The sequence below is a fragment of the Melanerpes formicivorus genome, unplaced genomic scaffold (assembly GCF_026170545.1).
Source record: "Melanerpes formicivorus ecotype bairdi unplaced genomic scaffold, bMelFor1.0.p_v2 SCAF_111, whole genome shotgun sequence".
NCBI classification, from domain to species: domain Eukaryota; kingdom Metazoa; phylum Chordata; class Aves; order Piciformes; family Picidae; genus Melanerpes; species Melanerpes formicivorus.
The window spans coordinates 1,500,812-1,515,786 of NW_027142463.1; the positions used below are offsets into that span (position 1 = coordinate 1,500,812).

A 14,975-nucleotide genomic window follows, 5' to 3' on the forward strand; every position below is an offset into this window, starting at 1 on the left:
AGTGAGACCTCTCATGGGCAGCCTCTGCTCTGTTTGAGCAGCTGGTGCCTCCTGGGAGCCCTCCCAGGCTGCAGCCAGCTCCTGCAGGCTCCCCAGAGGGGCTGCAGAGCCTGGGGCCCTCTCCCACGGCTCAGCTCCCCACCTACAACCTCCAGGGACGAGCCCCCGCAGCCCTCCCTCTGCCGCCCTGCTCCTGGCTTTCTGCAGAGAGGTTTTGCCCTTGCCCTGGAGCAGGGCAGCCCAGGCCCTGCTCAGCAGCCTGGCAGCTGGGGCAGCAGAGCAGAGGCTCAGACCTGACTGTGAAGGCGCTCTCCAGGGAGACGTGGTCGTCCAGGTAGGTGATGAGGCAGTAGCGCACGTCCTTGACCGAGGTGGGCACCTTCACGTCGGGCAGCAGGCCCTGCATCAGCTGCTCCTTGTTGATTTTAGGGGTCCAGTTCACCTGCAATGGGAAGGGCTTCAGGCAGAGACAGAGCTGCAGAGCACAGCTGCCTCGCTCCCCGAGAGCTGGAAGCAGAGCTGGGCACCAGCAGCCTCCCTGCGGCTCCCAGCGCCGCGAAGGGACTCAGCAAGCCCCAGGCAGAGCAGGGCTCAGGCTGCACAGGAGGGCTCAGGCTGCAAGGGACCTCAGAGCTCAGCTGCTCCAGCTGAAGAGCTGAGGGAAAGACCTCACCCAGAAACACCTCTGGTGGAGCTCTCCCTTTGGTTAGGCTCCACAGCCAGAGGGGAGAGGGGCAGAGCAAATCTCCATGTTGGAGGTTCCTCGAAGCTGGGGCGGCCCCAGAGCTGCAGAACCACGACTGCCAGGATGCTGCTCCTCAGCCACCACCACCCTGCCTTCCCCAACACTGCCCTCGAGTGTCAGAGTCAGTGGCTGGCTGGGGAAGCCCTCTGAGGTCACCCAGTCCAACACCAACCCAACAGCCCCTGGCCCCGAGGGCCACGGCCACACCTCCGGGGCTGGAGCCTCCACCACCTCCCTGGGGAGCTGTCCCAGCGCCTGACCATGCTGGCAGCACAGAACTTGGTCCTAAACTCACAGCTTCAGAGTGCAGCAGGCTGCAAGGGACCCCTAGGGCCCTGCTGGCCACCTCCCTCTGTGACCTGAGCCTCAACTCCCCACAGCCCTTCCACGGCGCAGCAGGAGGCGCAGCGCTGACACAGCCCCCGGGAGCAGGCTCTGCAGCCTGCCCTCTCTGCATCCTCAGAGGCCCACCAGAGAATCAGAAGCTCCCCCAGGCGCTGCTGCTGGCCCAGCAGGGGCTACCTTGATCTTCTCAGCCATGGCTGGGGTCAGGTGGATCTCCCTCTCGCCCTCGTCGTACATCTGGAAGATCAGGTTGTGCATCACGTCCCCAGCGACCCAGTTGATCTCATCCTGGTGCTTGATCTGGATGGCCTTCTGCCCATCCATGCTCAGGATCTGCAGCCTGGCCACGTGGCTGCTGGGCAGCAGCCTGATGATCTTCTCCACCGCTGGCACCTCCTTGCAGTTCTGGGGTGGGGGAAGGGAGACGTGCAGGGAAGAGGAGGAAGGTGCAGAGGAGCACAGGGCCCGCTGCTGGCAGCCTGGGGCACTGCCCAGGGCACTGCCCAGGGGCACTGCTCAGGGGCACTGCTCAGGGACACTGCTCAGGGGCACTGCTCAGGGACACTGCTCAGGGGCACTGCTCAGGGACACTGCTCAGGACACTGCTCAGGGGCACTGCTCAGGGGCACTGCTCAGGGACACTGCTCAGGGGCACTGCTCAGGGACACTGCTCAGGACACTGCTCAGGGACACTGCCCAGGGACACTGCTCAGGGGCACTGCTCAGGGACACTGCTCAGGACACTGCTCAGGGCACTGCTCATGGACACTGCCCAGGGACACTGCTCAGGGGCACTGCTCAGGGACACTGCTCAGGGACACTGCTCAGGGGCACTGCTCAGGGACACTGCTCAGGACACTGCTCAGGGCACTGCTCAGGGACACTGCTCAGGGGCACTGCTCAGGGACACTGCTCAGGACACTGCTCAGGGCACTGCTCAGGGCACTGCTCAGGGCACTGCTCAGGGACACTGCTCAGGGACACTGCTCAGGGGCACTGCTCAGGGACACTGCTCAGGACACTGCTCAGGGCACTGCTCAGGGACACTGCTCAGGGGCACTGCTCAGGGACACTGCTCAGGACACTGCTCAGGGCACTGCTCAGGGCACTGCTCAGGGCACTGCTCAGGGACACTGCTCAGGACACTGCTCAGGGACACTGCTCAGGGACACTGCTCAGGGACACTGCCCAGGACACTGCTCAGGGACACTGCTCAGGGACACTGCTCAGGGACACTGCTCAGGGCACTGCTCAGGACACTGCTCAGGGACACTGCTCAGGGACACTGCTCAGGGGCACTGCTCAGGACACTGCTCAGGGGCACTGCTCAGGGACACTGCTCAGGGACACTGCTCAGGGGCACTGCTCAGGGCACTGCCCAGGGCACTGCTCAGGGCACTGCTCAGGACACTGCTCAGGACACTGCTCAGGGCACTGCTCAGGGACACTGCTCAGGGCACTGCTCAGGGCACTGCTCAGGGGCACTGCTCAGGACACTGCTCAGGGCACTGCTCAGGGACACTGCTCAGGGGCACTGCTCAGGGACACTGCTCAGGGACACTGCTCAGGGCACTGCTCAGGACACTGCTCAGGGACACTGCTCAGGGCACTGCTCAGGGCACTGCTCAGGGGCACTGCTCAGGGACACTGCTCAGGGACACTGCTCAGGGCACTGCTCAGGGCACTGCTCAGGGACACTGCTCAGGGCACTGCTCAGGGACACTGCTCAGGGACACTGCTCAGGGCACTGCTCAGGGACACTGCTCAGGGCACTGCTCAGGGACACTGCTCAGGGCACTGCTCAGGGCACTGCTCAGGGGCACTGCTCAGGGACACTGCTCAGGGCACTGCTCAGGGACACTGCTCAGGGCACTGCTCAGGGGCACTGCTCAGGGGCACTGCTCAGGGACACTGCTCAGGGACACTGCTCAGGGCACTGCTCAGGGCACTGCTCAGGGACACTGCTCAGGGCACTGCTCAGGGACACTGCTCAGGGCACTGCTCAGGGGCACTGCTCAGGGACACTGCTCAGGGCACTGCTCAGGGGCACTGCTCAGGGACACTGCTCAGGACACTGCTCAGGGACACTGCTCAGGGCACTGCTCAGGGACACTGCTCAGGACACTGCTCAGGGGCACTGCTCAGGGACACTGCTCAGGGCACTGCTCAGGGGCACTGCTCAGGGACACTGCTCAGGACACTGCTCAGGGACACTGCTCAGGGCACTGCTCAGGGCACTGCTCAGGGACACTGCTCAGGGACACTGCTCAGGGCACTGCTCAGGGACACTGCTCAGGGGCACTGCTCAGGGACACTGCTCAGGGACACTGCTCAGGGCACTGCTCAGGGGCACTGCTCAGGGCACTGCTCAGGGACACTGCTCAGGGGCACTGCTCAGGGACAATGCTCAGGGACACTGCTCAGGACACTGCCCAGGGGCACTGCTCAGGGACACTGCTCAGGGGCACTGCTCAGGGACACTGCTCAGGGCACTGCTCAGGGCACTGCTCAGGGACACTGCTCAGGACACTGCTCAGGGCACTGCTCAGGGACACTGCTCAGGGACACTGCTCAGGGCACTGCTCAGGGACACTGCTCAGGGACACTGCTCAGGGCACTGCTCAGGGACAATGCTCAGGGACACTGCTCAGGGCACTGCTCAGGGACAATGCTCAGGGACACTGCTCAGGACACTGCTCAGGACACTGCTCAGGGACACTGCTCAGGGGCACTGCTCAGGACACTGCTCAGGGCACTGCTCAGGGACACTGCTCAGGGACACTGCTCAGGGACACTGCTCAGGGCACTGCTCAGGGACAATGCTCAGGGACACTGCTCAGGACACTGCTCAGGACACTGCTCAGGGACACTGCTCAGGGGCACTGCTCAGGGCACTGCTCAGGGCACTGCTCAGGGACACTGCTCAGGGCACTGCTCAGGGACACTGCTCAGGGACACTGCTCAGGGACACTGCTCAGGGCACTGCTCAGGGACACTGCTCAGGGACACTGCTCAGGGCACTGCTCAGGGACACTGCTCAGGGACACTGCTCAGGGACACTGCTCAGGGACAATGCTCAGGGACACTGCTCAGGACACTGCCCAGGGACAATGCTCAGGGACACTGCTCAGGGCACTGCTCAGGGACACTGCTCAGGGCACTGCTCAGGGCACTGCTCAGGGCACTGCTCAGGGCACTGCTCAGGGACAATGCTCAGGGACACTGCTCAGGGCACTGCTCAGGGACAATGCTCAGGACACTGCTCAGGGACACTGCTCAGGGACACTGCTCAGGGCACTGCTCAGGGCACTGCTCAGGGACACTGCTCAGGACACTGCTCAGGGACACTGCTCAGGGACACTGCTCAGGGCACTGCTCAGGGCACTGCTCAGGGACACTGCTCAGGGCACTGCTCAGGACACTGCTCAGGGACACTGCTCAGGACACTGCTCAGGGACACTGCTCAGGGACACTGCTCAGGGACACTGCTCAGGGCACTGCTCAGGGCACTGCTCAGGGACACTGCTCAGGGCACTGCTCAGGGACAATGCTCAGGGACACTGCTCAGGACACTGCTCAGGGACAATGCTCAGGGACACTGCTCAGGACACTGCCCAGGGCACTGCTCAGGACACTGCTCAGGGACATTGCTCAGGGACACTGCTCAGGGCACTGCTCAGGGCACTGCTCAGGGACATTGCTCAGGGACACTGCTCAGGACACTGCTCAGGGCACTGCTCAGGGACACTGCTCAGGACACTGCCCAGGACACTGCTCAGGGACACTGCTCAGGGACATTGCTCAGGGACACTGCTCAGGGCACTGCTCAGGGACAATGCTCAGGGACACTGCTCAGGACACTGCCCAGGGACAATGCTCAGGGACACTGCTCAGGGCACTGCTCAGGGACAATGCTCAGGGACACTGCTCAGGGCACTGCTCAGGGACAATGCTCAGGGACACTGCTCAGGGCACTGCTCAGGGACAATGCTCAGGGACACTGCTCAGGACACTGCCCAGGGCACTGCTCAGGACACTGCTCAGGGCACTGCTCAGGGACACTGCCCAGGGACACTGCTCAGGGACACTGCTCAGGGACAATGCTCAGGGACACTGCTCAGGGCACTGCTCAGGGACAATGCTCAGGGCACTGCTCAGGGCACTGCTCAGGGACACTGCTCAGGACACTGCCCAGGGGCACTGCTCAGGGACACTGCTCAGGGCACTGCTCAGGGACAATGCTCAGGGTACTGCTCAGGGACACTGCTCAGGGACACTGCTCAGGGACACTGCTCAGGGGCACTGCCCAGGGGCACTGCTCAGGACACTGCCCAGGGACACTGCTCAGGGACAATGCTCAGGGCACTGCTCAGGGACACTGCTCAGGGCACTGCTCAGGGACACTGCTCAGGGCACTGCTCAGGGGCACTGCTCAGGGGCACTGCTCAGGACACTGCTCAGGGGCACTGCTCAGGGACACTGCTCAGGGCACTGCTCAGGGACACTGCTCAGGGCACTGCTCAGGGGCACTGCTCAGGGGCACTGCTCAGGACACTGCTCAGGGGCACTGCTCAGGGACACTGCTCAGGGCACTGCTCAGGGACACTGCTCAGGGCACTGCTCAGGGGCACTGCCCAGGGGCACTGCTCAGGACACTGCTCAGGGGCACTGCTCAGGGACACTGCTCAGGGCACTGCTCAGGGACACTGCTCAGGGCACTGCTCAGGGGCACTGCTCAGGGACACTGCTCAGGGACACTGCTCAGGGCACTGCTCAGGGGCACTGCCCAGGGGCACTGCTCAGGACACTGCTCAGGGGCACTGCTCAGGGGCACTGCTCAGGGGCACTGCTCAGGGACACTGCTCAGGGACACTGCTCAGGGGCACTGCTCAGGGGCACTGCCCAGGGGCACTGCTCAGGACACTGCCCAGGGACACTGCTCAGGGCACTGCTCAGGGACACTGCTCAGGGACACTGCTCAGGGACACTGCCCAGGGACACTGCTCAGGGCACTGCTCAGGGCACTGCTCAGGGACACTGCTCAGGGCACTGCTCAGGACACTGCTCAGGGACACTGCTCAGGGCACTGCTCAGGGCACTGCTCAGGGACACTGCTCAGGAACACTGCTCAGGGCACTGCTCAGGGCACTGCTCAGGGCACTGCTCAGGGACACTGCTCAGGAACACTGCTCAGGGCACTGCTCAGGACACTGCTCAGGGCACTGCTCAGGGACACTGCTCAGGAACACTGCTCAGGGCACTGCTCAGGGCACTGCTCAGGGCACTGCTCAGGACACTGCTCAGGGACACTGCTCAGGGCACTGCTCAGGGACACTGCTCAGGAACACTGCTCAGGGCACTGCTCAGGACACTGCTCAGGGCACTGCTCAGGGACACTGCTCAGGGACACTGCTCAGGGACACTGCTCAGGGACACTGCCCAGGGACACTGCTCAGGGCACTGCTCAGGGACACTGCTCAGGGACACTGCTCAGGGCACTGCTCAGGGACAATGCTCAGGGACACTGCTCAGGACACTGCTCAGGACACTGCTCAGGGTACTGCTCAGGACACTGCTCAGGACACTGCTCAGGACACTGCTCAGGGACACTGCTCAGGGACACTGCTCAGGACACTGCTCAGGGGCACTGCTCAGGACACTGCTCAGGGACACTGCTCAGGACACTGCTCAGGGCACTGCTCAGGGCACTGCTCAGGACACTGCTCAGGGCACTGCTCAGGACACTGCTCAGGACACTGCTCAGGGACACTGCTCAGGGGCACTGCTCAGGACACTGCTCAGGGACACTGCTCAGGGCACTGCTCAGGACACTGCTCAGGACACTGCTCAGGGACACTGCTCAGGGCACTGCTCAGGGACACTGCTCAGGGACACTGCTCAGGACACTGCTCAGGGACACTGCTCAGGACACTGCTCAGGGACACTGCTCAGGGGCACTGCTCAGGACACTGCTCAGGGACACTGCCCAGGGCACTGCTCAGGACACTGCTCAGGGGCACTGCTCAGGGACACTGCTCAGGGACACTGCTCAGGGACACTGCTCAGGGCACTGCTCAGGGCACTGCTCAGGACACTGCTCAGGGACACTGCTCAGGACACTGCTCAGGACACTGCTCAGGGGCACTGCTCAGGACACTGCTCAGGGACACTGCTCAGGGACACTGCTCAGGGCACTGCTCAGGGACACTGCTCAGGACACTGCTCAGGGCACTGCTCAGGGACACTGCTCAGGGACACTGCTCAGGGGCACTGCTCAGGGACACTGCTCAGGGCACTGCTCAGGGACACTGCTCAGGACACTGCTCAGGGACACTGCTCAGGGACACTGCTCAGGGCACTGCTCAGGGGCACTGCTCAGGGCACTGCTCAGGGGCACTGCTCAGGGACACTGCTCAGGGGCACTGCTCAGGGGCACTGCTCAGGGACACTGCTCAGGGGCACTGCTCAGGGACACTGCTCAGGGGCACTGCTCAGGGCACTGCTCAGGACACTGCTCAGGACACTGCCCAGGGACACTGCTCAGGGGCACTGCTCAGGGACACTGCTCAGGGACACTGCTCAGGACACTGCTCAGTGCACTGCTCAGGACACTGCTCAGGGACACTGCTCAGGACACTGCTCAGGGACACTGCTCAGGACACTGCTCAGGACACTGCTCAGGGACACTGCTCAGGGGCACTGCTCAGGACACTGCTCAGGGGCACTGCTCAGGGCACTGCTCAGGGGCACTGCTCAGGGACACTGCTCAGGGGCACTGCTCAGGACACTGCTCAGGGACACTGCTCAGGGGCACTGCTCAGGACACTGCTCAGGGACACTGCTCAGGGGCACTGCTCAGGGACACTGCTCAGGGGCACTGCTCAGGGGCACTGCTCAGGACACTGCTCAGGGACACTGCTCAGGGACACTGCTCAGGGACACTGCTCAGGGGCACTGCTCAGGGGCACTGCTCAGGACACTGCTCAGGGACACTGCTCAGGGCACTGCTCAGGGACACTGCTCAGGACACTGCTCAGGGACACTGCTCAGGGGCACTGCTCAGGGGCACTGCTCAGGACACTGCTCAGGGGCACTGCTCAGGGGCACTGCTCAGGACACTGCTCAGGGACACTGCTCAGGGCACTGCTCAGGGACACTGCTCAGGACACTGCTCAGGGACACTGCTCAGGGACACTGCTCAGGGGCACTGCTCAGGACACTGCTCAGGGACACTGCTCAGGGGCACTGCTCAGGGACACTGCTCAGGGGCACTGCTCAGGGGCACTGCTCAGGACACTGCTCAGGGACACTGCTCAGGGACACTGCTCAGGGACACTGCTCAGGGGCACTGCTCAGGGGCACTGCTCAGGACACTGCTCAGGGACACTGCTCAGGGCACTGCTCAGGGACACTGCTCAGGGGCACTGCTCAGGGCACTGCTCAGGGACAATGCTCAGGACACTGCTCAGGGACACTGCTCAGGGACACTGCTCAGGGCACTGCTCAGGGCACTGCTCAGGGACACTGCTCAGGACACTGCTCAGGGACACTGCTCAGGGACACTGCTCAGGGACACTGCTCAGGACACTGCTCAGGGGCACTGCCCAGGGACACTGCTCAGGGACACTGCTCAGGGACACTGCTCAGGGACACTGCTCAGGACACTGCTCAGGGGCACTGCCCAGGGACACTGCTCAGGGACACTGCTCAGGGACACTGCTCAGGACACTGCCCAGGGCACTGCTCAGGGCACTGCTGCTGCACAGGGCTCAGAAGGGAACCCAGAGGAGCTGCCACAGCACTGACAGCTTTTAGCAGGCACCAGGAAGGGTGCTGGCTGGTGACAAACCAAGGATCCAGGGAAGCCTTGGAGCTCAGGAGTCCAACCACCAGCCCAGCACTGCCAGAGCACCAGGGCCCTCAGCACCACTTCTCACAGCCTCACAGAATCACCAAGGCTGGAAGGGACCTCAGAGACCACCAAGCCCAAGCTGGCACCACAGACCTCATGACCATGGCACCAAGTGCCACATCCAATCCCCTCCTGAACCCCTCCAGGGCTGGGGACTCCACCACCTCCCTGGGCAGCACATCCCAGGGGCCAACAACTCCCTCAGGGAAGAGCTTTCTCCTCACCTCCAGCCTGAACCTCCCCTGGCTCCATAGCTTTGAAACCCCTCCAAGGATGAGGACTGCAGCACTGCCCTGGGCAGCCTGCACCAGGCCTTGCCAACCCTCAAGGGGCAGAAGTTGTTCCTCAGAGCCATTCTGACCTCCCCTGGGCAAGCTGGGAGGACAGACTGAGCCCCAGCCTGGCTCCCACCTCCTTTCAGGGAGTTGCAGAGAGTGAGAGGCTGTCAGCCACTGCTCCCAGTCTGGCAGCCCCAGCAGACTGGCTGAGCCTCCACTGCCTGCCTCCATTCAGCTCCTGGTGAAGATGCTGAAGAGGACTGGAGGCAGTGCTGACCCCTGGGGAGCCCCAGGAGCCACAGCCAGCCAGAACTGAGGCTGCTGATGGCAGCTAGAAGCTTCTGGGGGCTCAGCTGGCCCCCAAGGCAGTCCAGGCCACTGAGCAGGCAGGAGCCAGCCAGGCCAACACTCACCAGTATCTCAATCCTGGCCTTCAGGATCTTGTCCTTCTTGATGTTCTGCACCTGGATGGCAGGGCCTGTGAGGATGTTGGTGCCCCCATTGCTGCAGTCCACAGAGTACACTGGCAGGTTGGAGGTGCCTAGGAACTGGGGACAGGGCAGGCAGGCCTCAGCTGAAAGCTGCAGGGGCACTGCAGCAGCCAGCCCTTGGCCAAGGCCAACCAGAGGCAGGCCTAGGCACAGCTCAGGGGGCTAAACCCCAGCCTGCAAGGTCAGCCCTGTGCCTTCTGCAGGCCAGAGATCATGGGATCAGAGGATGTGAGGGGGTGGAAGGGAGTCCAACCCCCCTGCCAGAGCAGGAGCAGAGAACCCAGCTCAGCTCACACAGGAACACAGCCAGCTGGGGCTGGGAAGGCTCCAGAGGAGCCACAACCTCCCTGGGCAGCCTGCTCCAGGGCTCTGGGACCCTCACAGAGCAGAAGTTCCTCCTCATGGTGAGGTGGAACCTCCTGTGCTGGAGTTTCCATCCATGGCCCCTTGTCCTATCCCAGGGTGCAGCTGAGCAGAGCCTGTCCCCTCCCTCCTGACCCCCAGCCCTCAGCTATTGATAGACATCAAATCCCCCCTCAGTCTTCTCCAGACTAAACACTGCCTCAGGGCTCTCAGCCTCTCTTCAGAAGGCTCCAGTCCATTTGTCATCCTGGCAGCTCTCCCTTGCACTCTCTCCAGCAGATCCCTGTCCCTCTTGAGCTGGGGAGCCCAGAGCTGGATGCAATATTCCAGCTGGGGTCTCAGCAGGGCAGAGCAGAGGGGGAGGAGAACCTCCCTGGCTCTGCTGGCCACACTCCTCTGAATGCAGCCCAGGACCCCCTTGGCCTTCTTGGCCCCCAGGGCACATTGCTGTCCCATGCAGACCTTGCTGCCCCCCAGCACTCCCAGCTGGCTCTCCACAGGGCTGCTGCCCAGCAGAGCACCTCCCAGCCTGTGCTGCTGTGGTTTGTTCTTCCTGCCCAGCTGCAGGGCTCTGCACTTAACCTTGCTGATGTGTAGGAGAAATCAGGAGAGAGCATCAGGTGGGAGTGAGAGCAGAGCAGGGTCAGATGGGATGTGAGCAACAGCAGATGCACCACCAGGGTGCAACAGGCTGCCCAGGGAGGCAGCTGGGGGCCAGCCATCCCTGCAGGTACTCCAGGTGAGGCTGGGCAGGGCTCTGAGCAACCTGATCTGATGGAGGCTGTCCCTGCTGAGTGCAGAGGGGGTGGGCTGGATGCCCTTTGGGAGTGGAGTGGGATGGGATGGGATGGGATGGGATGGGATGGGATGGGATGGGATGGGATGGGATGGAACAGACCAGGTTGGAAGAGACCTCAGAGCTCATCCAGCCCAACCTCTCCCCAGCACCATCTGATCAACTCAGCCATGGCTCCAAGGGCCTCAGCCAGGCTCTTCCTAAACACCTCCAGGGCTGGGGACTCCACCACCTCCCTGGGCAGCACATCCCCAGGGCCAATCTCTCTTGCTGCTAAGAACTTTCTCCTCACCCCCAGCCTGAAGTCCCTTCCAGCCCAACCCACTTCGTGGCAGCCAAGCTGCAGACACTTCCAGAGGCTCCCTGAGGACCACCAACCCTCCCTTGGAGGCAGAGCCCTCAGGCAGGAGGCACTCACCTTGCAGTGGACAATCAGCTTGGGCTGGGCTGTGAGGTTGCCTGCCTCATCCAGCACCTCCACCTGGAAGGGGAAGGCTGTGCCGTTCTCGATCTTCAGCACCTCGGAGGCAGGCTTCACCCTCAGCTGGTGGGGGGGACCTGGGGGCACACAGGGCTTGCTGGGCAGCACCCCAGGGCTCTGGCAGCCCACAGCCTTTGCAAAGCCAGGCTGCCAGGACAGCCATGGTACCACACCACTGAGAGGCCAACCCAGCCCAGGGGTTTGTGCTGAACAACTTCTGCCTCAGCTCCACTCTGACCCTGCTCTGCCTCAGCTCCAAACCCTTCCCCCTGGGCCTGGCTCCAGACCCCCTCAGGAGCACTTCCTCTGCAGCCTTCCTGCAGGATCCCTTCAGGTGCTGGCAGCAGCTCTGAGGTGCCCCTGGAGCCTTCTCCTCTGCAGGCTGCACAGCCCCAGCTCCCTCAGCCTGGCCTCCCAGCAGAGCTGCTCCAGCCCTGGCAGCATCTCTGTGGCCTCCTCTGGCCTCTCTCCAGCAGCTCTGTGTCCTTCTCCTGCTGGGGACAGCAGAGCTGGAGGCAGGACTGGAGGTGAGGTCTGGGCAGAGCAGAGCCCAGGGGCAGGATCCCCTCTGCTGCCCTCTGCCCACCCTGCTCTGGCTGCAGCCAGCACACAGCTGCCTGAGGGCTGCAGGAGGCACTGCTGGCTCCTGGGGAGCTGCTCAGCACCCAGCACCCCCAAGCCTCTTCCTTCAGGGCTGCTCCCAACCCTCTCTGTCCCCAGCCTGGAGCTGTGCCTGGGGCTGGCCTGACCCTGCTCCATGCCTCTTCAGGCAACACATGGATGAGCTGCAAGAGCCTGTGTGAGGCCTCCCTCAATGCTCTCCCTCCTGGGGGGAGCAGCACTTCCTGGGCAGGCTCAGAACAGCTCAGCAGCCAGCCCCTGGCTGTGGGGAGGACACTCACCAGGCTGCACTCTGATCTTCAGGTTCTGGGTGTCTTCCTTCAGCCCAGGCAGAGTGATCTTCAGGTTGAAGTTCTGAAGGGAGAACATTTCAGGTGTCAGGCTCACCCCCCAGCAGGTCAGCAGCCCCAGCCAGGCCAGCTCCCAGGGCCTTCACTGCAGAGCCCCAGCCCCTGCCCTGCTCCATCCCTCGTGGTGGGCTCTGGCCCCTCCCCTGCAGCCTGCCTTCTGCCTGCTCTCCTCCCCAGAGCTGCTCACCCAGGAGCTGCAGCACTGCAGTGCCTGTGCACCAAGAGCAGCCACCAGCAGGGAAGGGCAGAGCCTGGCAGGCAGGAGGTGCCAGCTGAGCAGGAAGCTGTTTGGGGGAGGCTGCTGGGGGCCTGGAGCAGGCTGCCCAGGGAGGTGGTGGAGTCTGCTGGCGTGCAGAGCTTCCAGAGCATGCTGCCTGGGGGACCTGCCCTGGGTGACCCTGCTCTGGCAGGGCAGGGGATCTCCAGAGGGCCCTTCCCAGCTCAGCACTCTGGCTCCTGCCCAGAGGCTGACTCAGAGGGACAGTCCCACCTGCCCACAGGCCAGGCCTGCAGGCTCTGTGCCCATTCCTCCCTCCCCACTTGCCTGAAGGAAGGCACACAAGGCCCACAGGGAGGACTGACCTGCCTGCCCCCAGCTCACCTTCAGCAGAGTGAAGCAGTGTGTTCAGTGACCTTTGTGAGCAGCAGCCACAGCAGGGGAGGGGCTGGGCAGGGACCTCTGGAGCTCCCCCACCCCCCACCCCCCACCAGAGCAGGGCCACCCAGGGCAGGCTGCAGAGGGATGCATCCAAGCTGTCTCACCAAGAGCCCTGCAGGCTGGCTGAGGCCTGGAGCAGGCTGGGCTGGTGGGAGGTGTCCATGGCAGGGGGCTGGAAGTGCCTGAGCTTGGAGCTCCCTTCCAGCCCAGCCCAACCCCTGCCTGCAGCAGTTCCACACAGCAGCTTTAGGCTCTCTGCTTTTGGCTTCTCTCCTCACAACCACAGAAGGGTTGGGTTGGGGGGGCCCCTGAAGCCCACCCAGTCCCACCCCCCTGCTCATGAGCTGGGCTCACTCAGGAATGGGCTGGGGGTGTGCAGGGGCCCTTGAAGAGCATCCAGTCCCACCCCCCTGCTCATGAGCTGGGCTCACTCAGGAATGGGCTGGGGGTGTGCAGGGGCCCTTGAAGCCCACCCAGTCCCTCCCCCCCTGCTCATGAGCTGGGCTCACCCAGGGATGGGCTGGGGGTGTGCAGGGGCCCTTGAAGAGCATCCAGTCCCACCCCCCTGCTCATGAGCTGGGCTCACCCAGGAATGGCCTGGGGGTGTGCAGGGGCCCTGGAAGCCCACCCAGTCCCACCCCCCTGCTCATGAGCTGGGCTCACTCAGGGATGGCCTGGGGGTGTGCAGGGGCCCTGGAAGCCCACCCAGTCCCACCCCCCCTGCTCATGAGCTGGGCTCACTCAGGGATGGCCTGGGGGTGTGCAGGGGCCCTGGAAGCCCACCCAGTCCCACCCCCCCTGCTCATGAGCTGGGCTCACTCAGGGATGGCCTGGGGGTGTGCAGGGGCCCTGGAAGCCCACCCAGTCCCACCCCCCTGCTCATGAGCTGGGCTCACCCAGGAATGGGCTGGGGGTGCTCCAGGCTGGGCTGGCTCAGCCCTTGAGCCTAGCTGAGAGGGTCCCAGCCCGAGGCTGGAGCAGAAGAGCTCTGAGGCCCCTTCCTGGGCTGAGGGCTGAGGCAAGCTCAGGAGGAATGCAGGGGCCTACCTTGCCCTGGCAGCTGCTTATGGAGCCTCTGACAGTGACCCCTTTGATCATGCTCTTGGTTCCTGTGGTGACTTCTCGGTACTGCAAGCTCAGCCCACTGGGGAAGCAGAGAGAAGAGAGCAGGGCAGGCACAGAGGGAGGCTGCTCCAGCCTGCAGCCCACCCTCACATCTCCTGCTGTGCCCCAAACCACTTCCAGACCCACCCTCAGCAGCCACCCACTCTGAGCTGCTCCCATGCCAGCCTACAGCCCAGCCAGCAGTGGGCTTCAGCAGCCCCCCAGGTCCCCCCTGCTGTGTGAAGCAAGGCCAGGGCCCAGCCCCAGAGGGGGGCAGGCTGGGATGGGTCAGTTACCTGACTTCAAGGACTGGCTTAAGGTCAGGGGACAGCTGTGTGGCATGGCCAAACTCGTCCTGCAGCTCCAGGGGGATGTTGAAGGGGACCCCAACCCGGAAGGGCAGCTCCAGGAGGCCGACAGAGAACTTCTCTGCTTTGCCCTCTGGGAGCAAAGGACACATGGAAGGCATTCAGGGGCAGCCATGCTGCCTGCCCTCCCCCTCAGGGAGGCTGCCACCAGCCAGGTGCTTCCCCAAGGCTGCAGGGCATGCTGCTGTGCCCCAGGCCACGGCCTGCTGCCTGCTGCTGCCTGCCCTCACACTGACACAAGCCCAGCAGCTAAGGCAGCTGCAGGCAGCATCCCTGGGAGCCCAGCACAGCAGCTGCAAGTGCACAGCTCCTCCTGCAGAGCCTGGGACATTCCACTGCTCCACTTCTGCTCAGGCAGAACAGCTCATGCAACAGAACCCTCCTCTGCCCCACAGCTGCCCCAGGGTGGAGAGGCAGAAGCTGCCTGGCAGCTCCCCCACCCAGCCCCCAGCCACAGGGTGCT

General features: G+C 63.7%; 1 protein-coding gene across 2 annotated transcripts in view; it reads right to left on the reverse strand.

Moving 5' to 3' along the window:
* Positions 1 to 14,975, reverse strand: part of SMCHD1 (structural maintenance of chromosomes flexible hinge domain containing 1) — a 71,696-nt gene that overhangs the window by 27,746 nt on the left and 28,975 nt on the right. For both annotated transcript variants that reach the window (XM_068166900.1, XM_068166899.1), the window contains exons 20-26: positions 14,441 to 14,585; positions 14,088 to 14,184; positions 12,314 to 12,386; positions 11,349 to 11,488; positions 9,694 to 9,828; positions 1,268 to 1,495; positions 294 to 442 (exon numbers count right to left, since the gene is read on the reverse strand). In XM_068166900.1, coding sequence (XP_068023001.1) covers positions 294 to 442; positions 1,268 to 1,495; positions 9,694 to 9,828; positions 11,349 to 11,488; positions 12,314 to 12,386; positions 14,088 to 14,184; positions 14,441 to 14,585 — 967 coding nt within the window. The remainder of the gene's footprint in view (positions 1 to 293; positions 443 to 1,267; positions 1,496 to 9,693; positions 9,829 to 11,348; positions 11,489 to 12,313; positions 12,387 to 14,087; positions 14,185 to 14,440; positions 14,586 to 14,975) is intronic.